This window comes from Salminus brasiliensis, chromosome 9 (genome assembly GCF_030463535.1).
Source record: "Salminus brasiliensis chromosome 9, fSalBra1.hap2, whole genome shotgun sequence".
Classification (NCBI taxonomy): Eukaryota; Metazoa; Chordata; class Actinopteri; order Characiformes; family Bryconidae; genus Salminus; species Salminus brasiliensis.
Window position 1 is genome coordinate 39,173,819 of NC_132886.1, and position 18,936 is coordinate 39,192,754.

At 42.7% G+C, this 18,936-nt stretch overlaps 1 protein-coding gene across 1 annotated transcript; it reads right to left on the bottom strand.

The window, feature by feature from the left end:
- Positions 1 to 1,348: 1,348 nt before the first annotated feature.
- On the bottom strand, positions 1,349 to 17,774 carry miga1 (mitoguardin 1). The gene is made up of 16 exons (XM_072688368.1): positions 17,576 to 17,774; positions 16,657 to 16,803; positions 14,277 to 14,445; positions 13,405 to 13,529; positions 11,313 to 11,439; positions 11,031 to 11,167; positions 9,833 to 9,953; positions 7,514 to 7,614; positions 6,707 to 6,825; positions 6,322 to 6,394; positions 6,102 to 6,188; positions 5,377 to 5,475; positions 4,957 to 5,091; positions 4,813 to 4,866; positions 4,215 to 4,331; positions 1,349 to 3,637 (listed from the first exon to the last, which is right to left on the bottom strand). Exons 2-16 carry the CDS (start codon positions 16,753 to 16,755, stop codon positions 3,419 to 3,421), a joined length of 1,782 nt encoding a protein of 593 aa, XP_072544469.1. The 5' UTR covers positions 16,756 to 16,803; positions 17,576 to 17,774; the 3' UTR covers positions 1,349 to 3,418.
- Between the last annotated feature and the right edge of the window lie 1,162 nt (positions 17,775 to 18,936).

The window sequence follows — 18,936 nt, forward strand, 5'->3', positions numbered from 1 at the left end:
CTGCTTCTACTGAGGGGCTGAGAGGAGGAGATGAAGGGAAACAGCTTCATGTTATATTATTATTATTATTATTATTATTATTATTATTTTCATTACATAGGCATGATTAGTCTGTTGTCAGACAAGTGCCAGATATGTGTAATATGTTCTAGCTAAGAAAACCTAACTATGTACAGACGATTATCTGAGTAATGTATTAAGACAGGCTTAAAATGTGAACCCAGACGAGTTTATGACTCCCCTCATAACTACAGTGTGTGTGTTTTGCAGAAGGAAGAGGAGGCAGGATCACTGCTAGCGGAGTCCTTCAGCCCCAGCAGCATCTTAATGTACTTGAGTGAAGCCACTCCTGCTGAACCATCCACGAGCCTCAGTGTGCACAAACACACCACCACACCACCACAGAATGCAGAGCAGAGTGTCCTCGGCTCAGTGGTGGCGTGCTGCAGATGTGTTCCCTCGCTGTTCCCTCTATCAGACAACAGGGCCCTAATAGAAACAGTTGCAGCAGTTGCAGTTGGTTGTGTTACTGATTCCTGTAAAGCTGCTTCGTGACAACGGCAGTCGTAAAAAATAGATTTTGATTTGATATGTACACAAGTGAGTGTGCAAACCCTTTACTAGCTCATATTTGGGAACCATGAGGTACATTTTGCTTCTGGCTGATACTGCTCGAGAAGTTTCAGCAGCTTAATTTAGGTCCCACCTGTGCTCAATTTAATTGATTGCACATGATTGGGCCGGCCTGCAGGTCTCGCACAAGGTTGACAGCACATGTCAGAGCAAACTCCAGGACGTGTAGGTATAAATGATGTGCTCTTGTGTTTCCCTGCTGATCAAGTTTTAGAAGATTTTAAGCTTGATAACAAGTGTTAATGCCTTTGGAATGGCTTTAATAATTAACCGTTGTTACGTTGGTGTTATTTCATGTTTTATGAATGACTTGCTTAAAATTTAGTGTTAATTTTTTTATTTATTGGCTAAAATAATCGTGACTGAGTTTGACACTTTATCTTTTTAGTAGATTTTCCTACTGAGTTGGGTACTATCATATTTTATGTTATAGTTCAGTGGGTGGAACTTAACATTTAGTAAGCACTATATAATGAAATTATGTAGTGTGTAATGTATTTTAATATTAAAAAGTTCAAATTAATTTATAGAAATTAAGTAAAGTTTACTAAAAAGGTATATGTAAATACCCTTAAAATATATTACAGGTAATCTGTTACGAAAAAAGTTTTCTGAACAGTGTTTTAGTATTAAGCTATGCTAAAGCCAAAGCCAGATGTCAACTAATAACTAATTCTGATAACTAATAACTAATTTCATCAATCAAGAGCCATGGTTTACCAAGGTTATCCTTTATTTTGGGACAAACCCATCAGACGTCTTTTTTTACAGGTCTTTGATTTGCTCATATATTTGTACAGTTTACAATAAAACAGAAATGTCAGAGACTCGCAGTTTCATACTGAAAATGGTTTTCTTTGAGAACTCGACCAAAAAAAAAACAATTTTCTAGTACAAATATTCAGTTTTAACATTTTGCTAACACACTCTGCTGTGTACATACTGTAGACACACAACACAGTATGTGTATGACAACCAGACAGTTAAAAAACAACCCAAACAAACAAAAAAAGCCACTGGTTACGTGGACATTTGGGCCACCATACATGCACTAACAATAAGGCTCATACAGTCAATCAAATGACCGCTATGGGACATTCACAACAGCCCTGTACGAACGTATGCTAATGCTAGCTGGGTGGTACTGTCACTGTGTAACAAATGGGGGAGTTCCATTGACCATAGGCGTGTGAGGTTTACACCTTATGAGCTTGCTGTGATAATAAGAGGTTAACAGCTTTGCGTTTGTTTGTCAAGGCTTATACAGAAGCTGCTTTTAGCAACACGAGAAGCGGTGTGGTTGATGTGGCGCAACAGGGAACACCACTACTTGGCAGTGAGCTATCATGCCATGTGGGAGACTGGGGTTCGAATCCCAGTCTGGGTGATTATGTTGCGCTACACCAATAAGAGTCCTTGGGCAAGAGTCTTAACACTACATTGACCCACCGTTGTAATACAAGTACCCTTTTACGGCGAAATGGCAGAAATAAACAAGTCATAACACCGAGAAACGAAGTTTTAAAATTGGGGGGACCCCCGGTGGTCCAGTGGGCTAAGGCGCTGTCATTACAATCAGAGGATTGCTGGTTCGAATCCCAGTCATGCTGCAAACGGTGCGCAGCAGAGGCCCTGCAATAATGCAGTTGGCCTTCCTCCAGAACAGTAGCTGGCCCCATCACTCTCCTGGCCCGGGTCCCCCCCCCCCCCCAACTAACTAACTAACTAACTAACTAGAACATTTAGCTTATATTTATAAGTCTTAATGCTAGTGTTTAAGATAAAAGCACAAAAAAAAAACACACAGACCCAGGGCCCAAAGTGGTCCAGCGGACTAAGACACTATCACTATGACCAGAGGGTTGCTGGTTCGAATCCCAGGTACGCTGCTAGTACATAGAGGTTGGGTAATTTAAATTTAGGAGGAAATTGGTGAAAAAAAAAAAATGTAATCATTTAAAGGGCCCATGCCCTGTTTTTTCTTAATTTTTATATTTTGTTTAACCCTGAACCTCGCTTACCATGAATGGGTGGGCTTACATCACCTTTTTTTTTTATTATTTTTTTTTTATCTTTTTTTAAATGTCAGTTTGTTTTTAGTCTTTTGCCATTAAGACTTAAATTATTGCTGGCTGGCACCTAATTCTAAAAGCAGTCTGGACAGCTGAATGGACACACACCTGCAAATGCACTGGTTTTTGTAACATCACTAACAGTTGACAAAAAAAGGCATCTGCTTCAGCTTCCAGTTTCCTTATAAGGAATAGAGAACGAACAGCATGTTATGCAGCAGTTTTTAACACACCACTGCCCACTGTTTTGAATAAAAGGGGTGGAAATTCATGATCCAGACCCTTTAGACAGTAACTTTGTGACATTTCCAAACAAAAGTTCAAGATTCCTATTTTAACAATACTAATAAATTAAAATCGTAGCACTGATTAAGCAGCATAACCCAAACAATAAAACAAAAAAAAACAAACACTGTAAATTAGAGCCATTAATAAATAACTTGTACAGTAAATAGTGTCGATGCTCTTTCCAACAGAGCAGCACATGGAAAAATCATAATGATCCAGTCTACTGCTCTGTTACAGGTCATGCCTCTCTCTCTCTTTTACCTCTACAGAGATAAAAACACACCAAAAACCCCGAAGCCCTGGACACAAGGACATTATCCTCTAAAGCAGAACCCGCATGTCAGCTTCACACGGACAGACACCGGCGCACGACGTTCCTCAGACAACTCCATCACGAGCAGGAGCGTGAAGACACAGGCGTGAGCTCACTGCACCCGCGTCTCCAGCATGGCGCTGGACACCAGGTGCAGCGGGGTTCCAACGCAGCCGTTGACGTGGCGGAGGGAGTCCGCGCCAAGATAAGCCAGTAGCAGCTCGGAGCGACGGTGCAGCAGGTGGAGGATATCCTCAGCCAAGGTTTCCACGCTGGAGTAGCGCACATTGTCCAGGTCAAATATGTCCTTCAGGAAGAACAGGACCTGGTCCTGTTGGATGAGGACACAACGAAAAACATGGATGATGGACAGTGACACGTTTGCCAGTGATTACAAAATTACAATTGGAATAAAAATCCAAGTTATGACCAGTTTATTTATATACCAAGTCTAGTATTTACATAAAATATTGATGCTCCATTTCTGGTTCAGAATAATGCCCTGAAGTGCAACCTGTGTGTTTTTATTATGGATAATTATTTTAATTGAGCCAACACACACACAAATACCTCTTTTGGAATCATACAATAGTGCTTATTAATGATTTGGCTAATTGAAAATGAGTGGTTTGTCTGTTCAGCCTAAAAAAAACACTCAAATAAATAATCTGAATAAAAATCTTGAATAATGGTTTATTCAGAGTATTTATTGGAGTTTCGCAGGATAAACACTGTTCACTTGCTTTTTACCACATGATTTGCATGATTGGATGGACCAGTTTTCAAGCTTTAAAGGCTTTGAACTCTGCAAACGTCTGGGTCCGTTTCTCTAGAAGGGAACCCGCTCTGAATGACTTTGTTCACATAGGCACAGCTGGATTATTACGTTTTCTGAAGTTATACTTTACCTTGAAGAAACAGCAGAAGTCATGCAGGGAGCTTTTAGGACCCAGGAAGCCCCATGCCAACACAGGGCTGATGTGCTCGCACACTGTGTAGAAGTGAGCAATGAAGCCATCCTGCACCTGACACACCGACATACAACCACGAGTTACTGCATTGGCGCTCAAAAGCCTGAGCTGTGTCTAGGGCCGGGGCGATACGGCATAAATGCTACAGCGCGACATTTAAAGACATTTTCACAATATACAATATTTATCACAATATTTTATCGTGCAGACTAAATTCAATTCATCATACTAAGTACATTTTTTACTAGTAAAAATTTAAGTAATTTTTTTATCTAGTAAAATAGTACTAATTCCACAGACCGTTATACCTGTGTATAACAATTTGCCGTACCAAGCTAGTGTGAAAACACCCTTAGATGTTTCTACTTGTCTTAATGAACTTTATTCCATTGGTTGATGGTTTTGTTTTTGTTTGTTTTGATAAAGAACTTGTAGCTTTTTACATTTCTAGTTAAAAGGTCTGAAAATTGGTTGAAAAATGTTAGAATATTCGTATACATCATGCTACCAATCCACAGCAATCCTGAAAGAGTACCTTCATATGTTGTCTCTTCTGTTTCAGAACAGACCAGCAACTTGACGCGACAGCCTACGAGAAAACAAACAGCAGTGAGCAGAGTGCCACACTAACTCCAGAGGAGGAGTTCAAGCTGGGCGTGATGAGGACTCTCCGACCTACCGTCTCTTTGAAGGAGCTGTTGAGCCAGCGATTATTCACCACATTCTGGATGGAGATGGGGGGATTCTCCAGATCTTCGAAGGAATCCATCAGGATGAAGTCCAAGACAATGTCATAGAAGTTCAAATGCTTCACCTGAGGGCGGAAAAGAAGACTGAAATGCAAGAACCAAAACAAATCATCTAAGAGTCGACTGCTAGCGTCCTTAACTTGTTAGCTACATTAGCCTTGTAGCTCCAGGGCAACAGGGATAGGGGGCAAATGATGGGCTACTCCTTTAAATGCGGTCAGCTTCTTTTTTTCCCCCCACCCTCGTTGCCTCTTGAATAAAGCTCATTAAAGCTGGTCTGGAAGCTCGGCACTCGGACAGCTTGTACTTTTGCACCAGCGGGTTCGAGCATGTGAGGAAATCTCTCTCACCCCTCTCGCAGCCAGTTCCGCCTCAGTGTTCTCCCAATGGTCCGTCTGCTCCAGGAAACAAACCATGTCCTCAAAAACCTCCTCAAACCTCTTGGGGCTCTGCCAACCACAGAAAACAAGAGGAGTCATCCACATAAACTGGTCTTTATGATATAATAATCTGTGACATAATTATCAAAAACGTTGACAAAAGTATTGAGACACCTGCTCATTCCCTGTCCAGGGAAGGCTTTTACTAGATTTTGGAGGAGCATCGCTGTAAGGATTTAGTTAGTTGCATTCAATGACAGAAGCGTTAGTGAGGTGAGATAATCACCCCACCTCATCCCAAAAGCTCTGGATGGAGCAGCTCCATCATTTCAGAAAACACAGCTCCTCCACTGATCCCTCTAGACATGCTTAAAGTTTAGCTATTCTCTTCTTATGCCAGTGATGTTAGATAAGCTAATTTGTTTGTTTGTTTGTTCGCCATCAATCTGCTTGTGGAATATCAGCAGAACACGATACTCCATACCGGTCAGCATCAGAGAGTATCATCGCTTTAAGTGTGGCGAACTGTCCGTAGCAAAAGGAGCCAGTTAGGGCTCATTTTTACCTTAAATCATATCCATAAATAATCAAGTGTCATAAAAATCAAGAGAGTAGATTATAATGATGAGTAGATGGGTGAATCTGAAGGTACCGGTACGGGTCATGTTGCACCAGTAAGAAAGATGCACACTCACCTTCCTAGCTTTGACAATTATTGAGGACAAGATCTTCTTTCCTGTGTCAGCCAGAAACATCCTAGTTGCTCTTTCATGCAGAATGACCTGAACAGAGAAGCAGTGGCCAGCGTTATTTGAGACTGGCAGCCTCTCAAAAGGCAGAGCTGGAGTTGTTTTTTAGGCCTTTTGGTGGATTTGTGAGAAAGGGCTACTGACGTCGTAGAAAATGCTGCTGTACCTGACAGGCCTGGCGTATGCAGTGCAGCTTCGCGAGGAAATCTGTGTCCCCAAGACATTCAAGCATCTCCGTTCTTTTAGGGAGAAAAGGCAGCATGTAAATATAAGTAAAGTGCATTCAGCGAAGTATTGGATGGAGCTCCACCATCCATCATTCCAGAGAACACAGTTCTTCCACTGCTCCACAGCTCAATGCTGGGGGGGGGTTGTATATCCCTCTCTAGTCATTAGGGATTAGGCATGATGTGTGTGTGTGTGTGTGTGTGTGTGTGTGTGTGTGTGTGTGCGCAGTTGCACATCTATGTCAGCAAATGGTGCAACTTAAAGTAGCTGAATGCTAGAAGTGGTGTCCACAAACATTTGGACATAGTGTATATAAGCCTCACCGGAGGACTCTACAGGAGATCTTGCCGTCCTCCGCCATCTGCAGGGCCTCCTCATAGAAGGGGTAGTGGCAGAGCGAGCCGAGGCCAAAGGCATTCCTCATCTCCCTGTGCTCTGACAGCTGCAAAGCAGAGGGAGCAGTCAGCACATCTGCAACATCTGAACCCCAGACTAGGCCTAGGTGCTAAAACATAGTCCATTAGAAGAAATGAACAGTGCACGAACAGTGTGCACTAGGTGGCGCTGTGTGCCACTTGCTTGCTAGACAGAGTGGGAGAGTAGCTGTTCAGATCTATGTACCAAAAGTGCTCCAAGGATGTGGGTCACCTAAGGCTCATGACGTGATCCATGGAGGCCCCATCTCAGACCTTACAGGACTTAAAGCAGCATTATGCGATAATCTGTATTTCTTGCTCCTGGGCTCCCCCTACTTGTACCTTGAGTCACTACTAAAGGAAACCCTATAGACGTGTTTTTCTGGACAAGCTGCGAGACAACTGGTATGTAGTTCTCATGAGCGTTCTCCTGCTCACCTCAGTGGCGCTCCAACATGAATTTGAAGCTGCTATTTTAAGGGAAAATGCTGCATAAAGTTACTTTAAAGGATCTGCTGCGACCGTTTGGTGCCAGAAACCACCAAAGTACAAAGCCCAGAAGCTATCCGAGGAACGAAAGGCCAGACCGGACTGGCAGAAGACTGTGTACTGAAATACCCTTTTATAACAACGCTTGATTCATTTAGGTGTTTGAGAGCAGCGTGAAGCAGTGTTACCATGGAAACCATGTGACAATTCAGCCCGCTTCCTCACCTCTGCAGCAGACACAAAGGAGTCGGTGGAGGCGATGCTAACAGAGTCCCTCAAACACGAGTCGTCCAAATCCTCCCTCGCCGAGGCGTCAGTGTGTTTATCTGCCAGACAGAGAAGAAAGCTTAGTCAATTACCAGCAACTACCTCACGTGTAGCAGATCACTGACCCAGCGCCTGGACTAAGAGCAGCTAGAGCCAAGACTTTTCGTTTCTCCAGACATCATATGACCTTTAAGGACAGTTTAGGACTTTTCAAGGCTGTGCTGGATGGGTACAATTCACTGGTACTTCACTGGTCAGCACTCCAGACTGTATACGGTACTTATGTAGCTTGCATGGTACCTGGTACTTCAGCCCTCCAGACTGTAATTGGTATTTATGTAATTTAGTTGGTAACTGGTACTTCAGCCCTCCAGACTGTAATTGGTATTTGGGAAGTTTAAACAGTAATTGGTACTTTTGGTACTTTAGCACTCCAGACTGCAATTCGTGTAGTTTAGATGGTATCTGGTACTTCAGCACTCCGGACTGTAATTGGTATTTATGTAATTTAGTTGGTATCTGGTACTTCAGCCCTCCAGACTGTAATTGGTATTTGGGAAGTTTAAACAGTAATTGGTACTTTTGGTACTTTAGCACTCCAGACTGCAATTCGTGTAGTTTAGATGGTATCTGGTACTTCAGCACTCCGGACTGTAATTGGTATTTAGGTCATTAGGTACTTTACCACTATAGGTTGTAGTTGATATTTATGTAGTTTAGATAGTAACTGGTATATTCAGCACTCCAGATTGTAGCTGGTATTTGTGTAGTTCAGGCAGTAATTAGTACTCTAGCACTCCAGACTGTAATTAGTATTCTTGTAGTTCAGATGGTATCTGGTTCTTTAGCACTACGCTTTGTACGAAGAGTCGATACGCCTGATACGCCATGCTTTAAGCTCCACTTTGAGCGACAACATCTGGACAGCAACTGGGTCGGGGTTACTTTAGCCAATCTATTAAGACATGCTGAAATCGAACATCCTAAAAATTCAATTGCAATTGGTATTTGTGTAGTTCAGATGGGTATTTTTAATTGGTATTTTATTTACTGTAGATGGTAGCACTGGTACTTGAGGAGTTTGTAGAGTAGTGTGTACTGGCGTAGCTATTCTGTACCAGATGGCTATGGATATTTAATTACTTTAGATGATAACTGACTGGTACTTGACTATTTTAAATGGTAATTTGTATTTGTGAAGTACAGACAGTAATGAGTTCTTTTGAAATTTGGTACGTTTGTACTTCTGATGGTAAAGGGTACATGACTAGTACAGTAATCGGTACTTGCTTAACTCTGTTGGTAACTGGTCTTTTTAGGGATTTTGAAGATAATTTACAGTCATGTAGTTCTAATACTATCTGGAGTACTTCAGCCAATAATGGTACCTGGTACTCGTGTAGTTCAGATGGTCTCAGGTACCTGTGTATTTAGAGAGTACACAACAAGTTCTTCTTGTTTAGATGCTAATGGTGGTGTAGTTAAGACTGAGAGTGGAGACCCCATCCACTTAGGCTTATGGTCATGCTAGGCATCCAATTACATACATTTACATTGAAGGTGTTTAGCAGATGCTCTTCTCCATAACGAATCACAGCAGTGCTTCACTGCTTACTCAGAAATAGCCTTAGCTGGTTTGTATTGACTAGAATCCAAAAGATCCCTCTAAGTTTAGATGCTACGCAATACAGAAGCCAGTGTAGAGACCACAATCCTCTACACTCTGCCCAAGTACTCTTGGAAGAGGTTGGTCTGCAGTCTGGGTTTGAAGAGCGTTGGACTCTGCCGTTCAGACACCCAGGGGAAGTTCGTCCCACCACTTCAGTGCAGGACAGAAAAAAGAGCCGAGCCGTACTTGAAGCTGGATAGACTTTTGGTACTGATCATTGACCATTGCCATCAAGTACGGAGGAGCTGGTTCACTCTTGGCTTTGTAGGCCAGCGTCAGGGGTTTGAATCTGATGAGGGCAGCAGCTACAGGAAGCGAGGAAGAGAGAACGCAGCAGTGGAGAGACATGGCTGAACTTAGAAACCTTGAAGACGACCCGTGCCGCTGCATTCTGGATCAATTGCAGGGGCCTGATGGTGGACAGAGGTAGACGAGCCAGAAGAGAGCTGCAGTAGTCCAGTCTAGAAGTGACAAGAGGCTGAACGAGCACCTGGGTGACTCTCTAGAGAGGAAGGGTCAAATTCTCCAGATCTGCATGACCGAGTCAGATTCACAACATGATTTGAGAACGCCAACTTGCCTTTTTACAGACCGGAATATGGACTCACCATTGCTGGGATGTGAAGAGTGGTCGGACAGGCCCAGCGCTCCCTCGAACTCCTCCTGGAGGCGATAGGCTCTCTGCAGCAGGGACTCCAGCTTGTGGATGAATTCTGCACTGATGATGTCCTGGACACAGAAAGGATTCGAAGCTTTCAGTTATTCACCTGAGCAGCTCCTAAACCACGTTGATGGATACGAGTTCAGAGGGAAACTGGTGCAGACGTTGTCCCGTGCCTCATAGCCATAGAAATGTCACCTCTTTATAATGGCCGCATCACTGGTCAACATAACAGTGTGGGAAATGCGACTACTGGGTTGTTTTTGTTGGAGTTCGGGTTTTATTGTAAGTAAATAGGTACGTCTGGACCAGTGTTTGTGGTAAAAGCAGCACCTAAGACTGGGCAAAGTCGAAGTCCAGTGTTTGTTAGCAACTGTAGCTTAGCATTTCCCTATAATAAGCAGACAAAAGTATTGGGACACTGCTCAAATCAAGAGTATTAAAAAGAGCTGATCCGGCTTTTGTTGGAGTAACTGTCTCTACTGTCCAGGGAAGAAGAAGGCTTTCTACTAGATTTTGGGGGAGGAGCACTGCTGTAAGGATTTGATTGCATGCTGGCATTAGGCAGCATGGTGCCAATAGGTTCCTCCTTGGTTATCTGCTCCAGAGAGTCCTTGGCAGTACTACTTCTATACAGGGACTAGACAAGCTGTGTGTGTGTCATCTGTGTCAGCAATGGGTGCTTAACTGAAAGTATGAAAATGCATTTTCTAGAAGGGGTGTCCACAAACATTTGTCTGTGACGCTGAGAACAATGAAGCTCTGCGTTATTTATTTATTAATTGATTTATTTATTAATTATCCATTTTTGATTGAGCCTGAGTTCCAATGTATGCACTTGAAGAACTTGAACTTTGGCTGTAAATAAGGCACATGTGCCCTCTAATCTTCTAAGCCTTCTACATCCCTCGCAGAGCCCGGCTCACCGGAGGGCGCTTAGCTACTATTTAAAAATCGAGCAGAGGCTTAAGAGAAAGCGCGGCGAGTTTGGGTGAAAGTGGGCCGCGGTTAATCCTCATGTTTGGCCGACTCTACAACCTTCACCTGTGTCTGGAAGTGTGAAGAAAGCTCAGCGCTTCGCTGCTGCTGTATCAAAACTCTGCAGCGGAAACCAGCATCGATCGATTCACAACAAGGTCCCGTACCTCCACACTCTCCTCCGCGATGGCGTCTCCAGCCCCCAGTTTGACCGAGGCGCAGCTGGCCTCGTCCTCCGCAAGCCGGCTGCGGAACGTTAGCGCCTGCTCCCAACGCCGCAGAGCCTCTTCGAACAGCTCCATGCCTGGAGAAACACCACCAGCAGAAGGAGTAGTGAAGGGTCAGCCAAGCGAAGCTATGCTAAAACAGCAATGCTAACATTTAATATAGCCTTCATCATGATTTAGCATTGTTTGTTAGCAGTCTACACAAGACGCGTCAGCCCTTACCCATCAGGTAGAGGTTCTCTGGAGTGGTGACGGGGATGATGTTACGGAGCTCGCCTTCGTCTCCTCGGTCCCAGCAGCTTGAGCCATTAGCACACGTGCAGCTACTGCAGGAGTTTATGCTCTTCACCTGAGAGAAAGCAGAGGGGTCACCCTGCGGCTAACGACACACATCACAGCCGAAACCTGTTACTTTTTCAGCTTTTTACTAATGGTTTGAGGCTAATGTAGCTAACAAGTAACACAGCGAACAATTAAGGAAGCAAACAGGTAATTTAGCTAAACAGAAACAAAACTAACAAAGAACGTAGCCAGCAAAGAGCGTAGCCAGCAAAGAACGTAGCCAGCAAAGAGCGTAGCCAGCAAAGAGCGTAGCCAGCAAAGAGCGTAGCCAGCAAAGAGCGTAGCCAGCAAAGAACGTAGCCAGCAAAGAACGTAGCCAGCAAAGAGCGTAGCCAGCAAAGAACGTAGCCAGCAAAGAGCGTAGCCAGCAAAGAGCGTAGCCAGCAAAGAACGTAGCCAGCAAAGAGCGTAGCCAGCAAAGAGCGTAGCCAGCAAAGAACGTAGCCAGCAAAGAACGTAGCCAGCAAAGAACGTAGCCAGCAAAGAGCGTAGCCAGCAAAGAGCGTAGCCAGCAAAGAGCGTAGCCAGCAAAGAGCGTAGCTAAGTAAGTAACATCGGGTAACTAAGAACGAGGCCAAGTAAAAACGTAGCTAAGTAAGTAACACGGGTAACTAAGAACGTAGCCAAGTAAAAACGTAGCTAAGTAAGTAACATGGGTAACTAAGAACGTAGCCAAGTAAAAACGTAGCTAAGTAAGTAACACAGGTAACTAAGAACGAGGCCAAGTAAAAACGTAGCTAAGTAAGTAACACGGGTAACTAAGAACGTAGCCAAGTAAAAACGTAGCTAAGTAAGTAACATGGGTAACTAAGAACGTAGCCAAGTAAAAACGTAGCTAAGTAAGTAACACAGGTAACTAAGAACGAGGCCAAGTAAAAACGTAGCTAAGTAAGTAACACGGGTAACTAAGAACGTAGCCAAGTAAAAACGTAGCTAAGTAAGTAACATGGGTAACTAAGAACGTAGCCAAGTAAAAGCGTAGCTAAGTAAGTAACATGGGTAACTAAGAACGTAGCCAAGTAAAAGCGTAGCTAAGTAAGTAACATGGGTAACTAAGAACGTAGCCAAGTAAAAGCGTAGCTAAGTAAGTAACATGGGTAACTAAGAACGTAGCCAAGTAAAAACGTAGCTAAGTAAGTAACACGGGTAACTAAGAACGTAGCCAAGTAAAAGCGTAGCTAAGTAAGTAACATGGGTAACTAAGAACGTAGCCAAGTAAAAGCGTAGCTAAGTAAGTAACATGGGTAACTAAGAACGTAGCCAAGTAAAAGCGTAGCTAAGTAAGTAACATGGGTAACTAAGAACGTAGCCAAGTAAAAGCGTAGCTAAGTAAGTAACATGGGTAACTAAGAACGTAGCCAAGTAAAAACGTAGCTAAGTAAGTAACACGGGTAACTAAGAACGTAGCCAAGTAAAAGCGTAGCTAAGTAAGTAACATGGGTAACTAAGAACGTAGCCAAGTAAAAGCGTAGCTAAGTAAGTAACACGGGTAACTAAGAACGTAGCCGACAGCATAAAAAAGGTAACTAGCAGCCATGTTAACAAGTTACAAAGGTAACACGTAACTCCTACCAAATAAATCATCTCATAAATAAAGGTGATAAAGAACTTCGCTAATAAACAATGAAAATAACCAAGAACATTAGTAACAACAAACGTAGCTAACGAGCCCTATAACTAACACGTAATGTAGGTAGGAAGTAACGGCGCTAAGCAGAGTTCCAGACACCCAGAAGTCTGTAGATCTACACATATATAGTTTGCACGATGCTTTATGAGCTCACATTACTCGTTAACTACATTAGCCTCGTAGCTCCAGCGCCAAACACGTCTTGGCCAGTTGAGTTTGTTTGTGGTAAGGAGAGGAGATCACGTTTCATGAACCATCACTTCAAGTCCAGAATGTCTAAAACCCTCTGAACATCAGTTGTCATAGCGACAGCCCTTCTCTAGACTTAGTTTCAGGGTTTACCGAGGCCAGACTCTGCAGGGAGCCGGAGAGCTTGCTGTACAAGCCGCCGTTAGGAACCACATGGCAGGAGAAGCCGTTCCTGGAGTTCAGAGACAAGCTCAGGTTCTGCCGGCTGCCACAGACATCTGCAGGAGGACATGAGAGCGGTCAGTTCACCCTGGTCAGCGCCGACATTTACACTCAGCTACAGCTTTTTAATACGTTAAGTATTTTGGATACCAGTGAATAACATTTAAATATCAGATATCAATATATAAAAAAAATATATAAAATAAAATAGCAATATATGATACATTATAAACAGCACAGCAAGATCTGATTTTTAAACGGTGTATTGATATTTTAAGTACTCAGAAAACCTACCTAATAAATACTGATTTTAATATTAGAAACCACAGCTAAACTTATTTTACTGTAGATACTTATTCGTAAAATACTGATGTAAATATTATATAATGAACACCACCATAAAATGTATGGTGTAGTTTTTTATATTATATAAAAATACATAATTAAATCTTTTTTTTTTTTAGAAAGTATTTTAGATACCTCCTTCCTAAAGACTGATTTAAATATTATAGATTTTTTTGTGTACCCAATAGTTGTAATAAATTTTAGTGCACAAAAAAGTTTCCATAGTAACAGAAATTTTTGGTACCATTTCATAAATGTTGACAATTTTTTTTTTAAAGAAATCATATAATTTAATTTACACATACATTTCCTGTTGTTTTATATATATATATATATATATATATATATATATATATATATATATATAGTGATGCCATAGAGAACCATGGTTATAATAGAGAAGGTCCCTTGATCGGTAAAGGCTCTTCACACACTCCGTTCCCGGCTCTGCGATTTACCTTTCGGTTGGGGAAAAACGGCGAGAAAGTCGAAGGCCTCCTGTTCCCGCGGCGACTGGCTTTTCTTCCTGCCTTTTCTCCTCTTGAAGTGTCGGGCGAGGAGGGCGAGGGAGACGGCGCCGAAGGCTGTGGCGGCCACCAGCTTCTTGGTGCCGGCGCTGAGGCTTACCTGGTCAACAGAGGAGAGAGACATGAAGCCTGGGTCACACTCAGGACTCCGATCAGACGTCCGGCTCTCACCATGCCCCCAGTGGAGTGACAGAGCGGAGAGAAGGAGAGAGAGAGAGAGAGAGAGAGAGAGAGAGGGAGGGACAGACAGACGAATGATGATAGGAGCCTTTTGCAGTTGGGAGAGTGATGATTGGTCAGCTGTGATTTGATTCCGGAAGTCCTACCAGATTGATCTGGCCCCTAGGCCCCTCCACACGCCTTGTTTCTATGCAGGGTCAGAACATAAACGCATTCAGCTACTTCATGTTTGACATGATGTGCAAATGCACACACACAGCTTGTCTAGTCCCTGTAGAAAAGTACTGCCAATACAATAGGACTCTGTAGAGCAGATAAACAAAGATGAATCTATTGGCACCACGCTGCCTAATGCCAGGCATTAAAGCCCCCCAGCATTGATAAGCTGTGGAGCAGTGGAAGAACTGTGTTCTCTGGAATGATGGATGGTGCTCCATCCAATACTTTTGGGATGAGTTGGGGAGGTGATCATCCAACATCATGACCTCACTAACGCTCCTGTCGCTGAATACAATCAATCAATCAAATCACTCACAGCAATGCTCCTCCAAAATCTAGTCTTCTTCCCTGGACAGGAAGTCTTTTTTTAATACCCTTGATTTCAGAAGAAACAACAAACAAGCTAGTGTCCCAATATTTTTGTCAATTTAGTGTATAATTCTGTGTATAATAATGCCTCCGTGACATAAGCCCGTGGCTGGAGTTGACACACGAGCAACACGCTGCCATTTACACCGGGACTTAGCAACAAGGGAGAGCGAGCACACAGCACAGAACAGCGGCCGCTCAATCCGCCGATGTCTGGAGGGCACGTTCTAGTACACCAAAGAAGGCCGAAGGCCAGGGTCCTGGGACACTTTTAACACAGGATACCTGCCAAAGGTCACAGCACAGTGGAGGAACCTCAGTGATGAGGAGGACTACAGGACTGAATGGAAGTCAATGGGGAATAGAAGCTACAGGCCTGGCCACATCAATATCGCTTCAGCCACTTACATAATCCGTACAACACTGTGATCTACAGCAGCTGGGCCTATTGGCACCATGCTGTCTAATGCCAGGCGTGGGCTACAGAGGGGTACAAAACCCCCCAGCATTGAGCTGTGGAGCAGTGGAAGAACTGTGTTCTCTGGAATGATGGATGGTTCTCCATCTAAAACTTCTGGATAGAGTTAGGGAGGTGATCATCCAACATCCTGACCTCACTAATACAATCAATCAAATCCTCACAGCAATGTTCCTCTAGTAGAAATCTAGTAGAAGACAGTAGAGACAGTTACTCCATCAAAGGCAGGAGCAGCTCTTTTAAAAAACCTTGATCTCAGAGGAAGGTTCCTCAAACAGGTGGAAGAACCTTCTGAGAGGTATGAAGAATTATGAAATTATGACGTATGAACGTCCCCCTAAAAATGACTGGCGGTGCTGGTGGTGGAAAACACTGGGGACGGCTGGGATTTAGTGATTTCATGTCCGAGAAGGTGACGGCATCAGGGCTTGCTCGATAAACCCGTTCAGTGACCACACCTGCGGTCTGGACAGCGGGGGGCGGTTATCCTGGAAGAGGCCACTCCCAACAGCCTAGAGAGGATTTCCCCCTGGATGCTAAGCAGGATAGCACATTAATTCATTAGCTAGTTCAGAACACACTTTGTGCATCCCTCACACACGCTGACGTTTCTGTTATTTAGGACGCTTCCTGCGTCTGAAACCATAATAATGGTTATAATAATTATTAATAAAGGCATGAAGGCAATTATTTTATTTATTTATTTATTTATTTATTTTTTTTTACAGTGGAGGTGAAAATAACCAGGGTTCACCATGTCTACAAATATAGCCCTGTCCTTCACAGCCTTCATACGTGACGTTGATGAAGGTATAATAAGGAACTATTAGCCTTCCAGCATCTGCACGTATCCCTCCGCCATGAACTGAAATTTTAAAGCAACAAAACTATTTTTAGACTCCAAATCTTCTCAAAAGGATCGGAAACCATCTCGTCTCGGACATCGCTGCACCATCACCGTGAACAATCCCCTGTATCTAGATTCTACTGTATTCTAATGATGGTACTGTGTGTGTGTGTGTGTGTTAGTGTGTGTTGTTCGTCATCTCGTGTAAGCCAACTTACCCGAGGGAGAGAGGAAAAGACGGACAGAGGCAGGTCCACCACGCGCAGGGCGGCCAGCTTTATGGACAGCCCAGAGTTTCGGAGCACGTCTTCTGCCATTGTGCCATAATCACGACGTCTCAGCTGGGACCCGTTCTCCTCCACAGGCTGGAGGACACATCAAACACAGCAGTGCATCAGATTACTGCTGCTGGATCAGTGAACTATCGCAACATGTACTCGGCTGCGCTCCAATACCTGCATCTGCGTTCTACCGAGAGGGCAAAACTAGTGGACACTAGCAATGGCTACCCTTCCAAACTATCCTCTATTTTTTTCTAACCAGCTTCACTCGGCCTGTGACCACTTATCTTATTTATTTATTATTCATATTTTAATTCCCATCTTCTTTTTACAGGGTTCAAGTGGGTTGGAAGGTAGTGTCCTTTTATATGGGGGACTGGTGGACAGGTGGGTTTGCAATAGCTGGTGTTCTTACTAAACCAGGCTGTCTAGGGTCCCAACAGTGGTTCTGCAAGAAACAGCGCTGGAGGCCACTGAAATGTCTAAGAGGGGGTACCACTGGTATGCAGCAATGCAAGTACGCCAATTGGAACACAGCCACTCTCACAGGCAAGTTTAAGGGGTCAGCTGTGACGATTGTTGAAAGTACTACTACAAAACACACACACACACACACACACACACACACACACGTCATATATAACACATATATATATATATATACACACACACGCGCGCGCGCATGACTGAAGGCTGAACGCGCAAACTGCAGCAGGTAGTTTAGCTAAACAGACACATCCTGAGTATTTTATTCATATTAAAATATTAATGAAATATGAATTATTATTATTTATATTAGATTCCGGGGCGTTTGATCTGAACAATCACGAAGCAAAAAGAGAAACAAGCCTCTTACTGTCAGTGTTTGTGCGGCTCGTGAGCCATGTCCCCCGGTCTGCGCTCAGCACAGAGAAGAAGAACGTGGGGAGGACGGCGGCTCTGACGTCACGTGTCGCTTATGTAACCCTTCCAGGACTGAAATAAAAGTACCTTCAAAATAAGAGTCGGAATTACAGCAAAATTAGTTTTCTTTCTAATGTGATTACAAAAAAGAAAAATAAGAGGGAAATGGTTTAGAAATAAGAAACAATAGGGTTTAAAACAGGGAAAACAGCATTTAAAAATAAGGAATATGTAAAAATAAGTTTTCAAAATAATGAACAGATATGCTTTAAAATAGTGTTTAAAAATAAGGACAAATAGGGATTAGAAATACAGTTTTAAAAAGGGGGGAAAGGATTTACAAATAAGGAAAAATATGTTTTCAAAAATATGTAAAAATAAGGGTACAAAGGGGTTTAAAAATAAGGAAAATAGGGTTTAAAATGAGGAAAATTAGAGTTTAAAAATGAGAAAAATTAGAGTTAAAAAATTAGGAAAATAGGGTTTAAAAATTAGGAAAATAGGGTTTGAAAATGAGGAAAATAGGGTTTAAAATTGAGGAAAATGGGGTTTAAAAATGAGGAAAATTAGAGTTTAAAAATGAGGAAAATTAGAGTTTAAAAATGAGGAAAATTAGAGTTTAAAAATGAGGAAAATTAGAGTTTAAAAATGAGGAAAATAGGGTTTAAAAATGAGGAAAATTAGAGTTTAAAAATGAGGAAAATAGGGTTTAAAAATGAGGAAAATTAGAGTTTAAAAATGAGGAAAATAGGGTTTAAAAATGAGGAAAATTAGAGTTTAAAAATGAGGAAAATAGGGTTTAAAAATGAGGAAAATAGGGTTTAAAATAGAGTTTAAAAATAAGGACATTTTTAAAACGTTTTAAAAGGCAATAAGCCGATTGGTTCAAGGGCATAAAATGCACCCTCAGTGGTTGGAGTTATTGATCACAGGGTTGTGGGTTCGGTACTCTACTAAGGTCTACTAAGCTGTCACTGTTGGGCCCTCTGAGCAAGGCCCCTAACCCTCTCTGCTCCCTCCAACCTCCTGAGGTGCTGTAGCATGGCTGGGCCTATGCACTAACCCCATGTTTCTAAGGTGGGATATGGAGGGCTTATTTATTTATTTATTTATTTATTTATTTATTTTTGTGATACTCACATAATTGGCTCCAATCTGACACCACACTTTTTTCACCTCATAAAATTAGAACAAATATTTTAAGCACAACAGTCTGCAGTAGAGTTTACTCCGAAAGGTGCGATTAAAGAAACCCCCCCCGGGGAGCTGAGGGGAGGTCCACAGAGAATATCCAGACTGGGTGGAGCTGACAGA

Coding starts and splice junctions, on each gene's coding strand:
- miga1 (XM_072688368.1), bottom strand. CDS start 16,755: ATGGCAGAAGACGTGCTCCGAAACTCTGGGCTGTCCATAAAGCTGGCC. Junction 14,446..16,656: donor TCTTTTCCTCTCTCCCTCGG/GTAAGTTGGCTT, acceptor TCTGTTGACCAG/GTAAGCCTCAGCGCCGGCAC. Junction 11,168..11,312: donor AGAGAACCTCTACCTGATGG/GTAAGGGCTGAC, acceptor GTGTTTCTCCAG/GCATGGAGCTGTTCGAAGAG.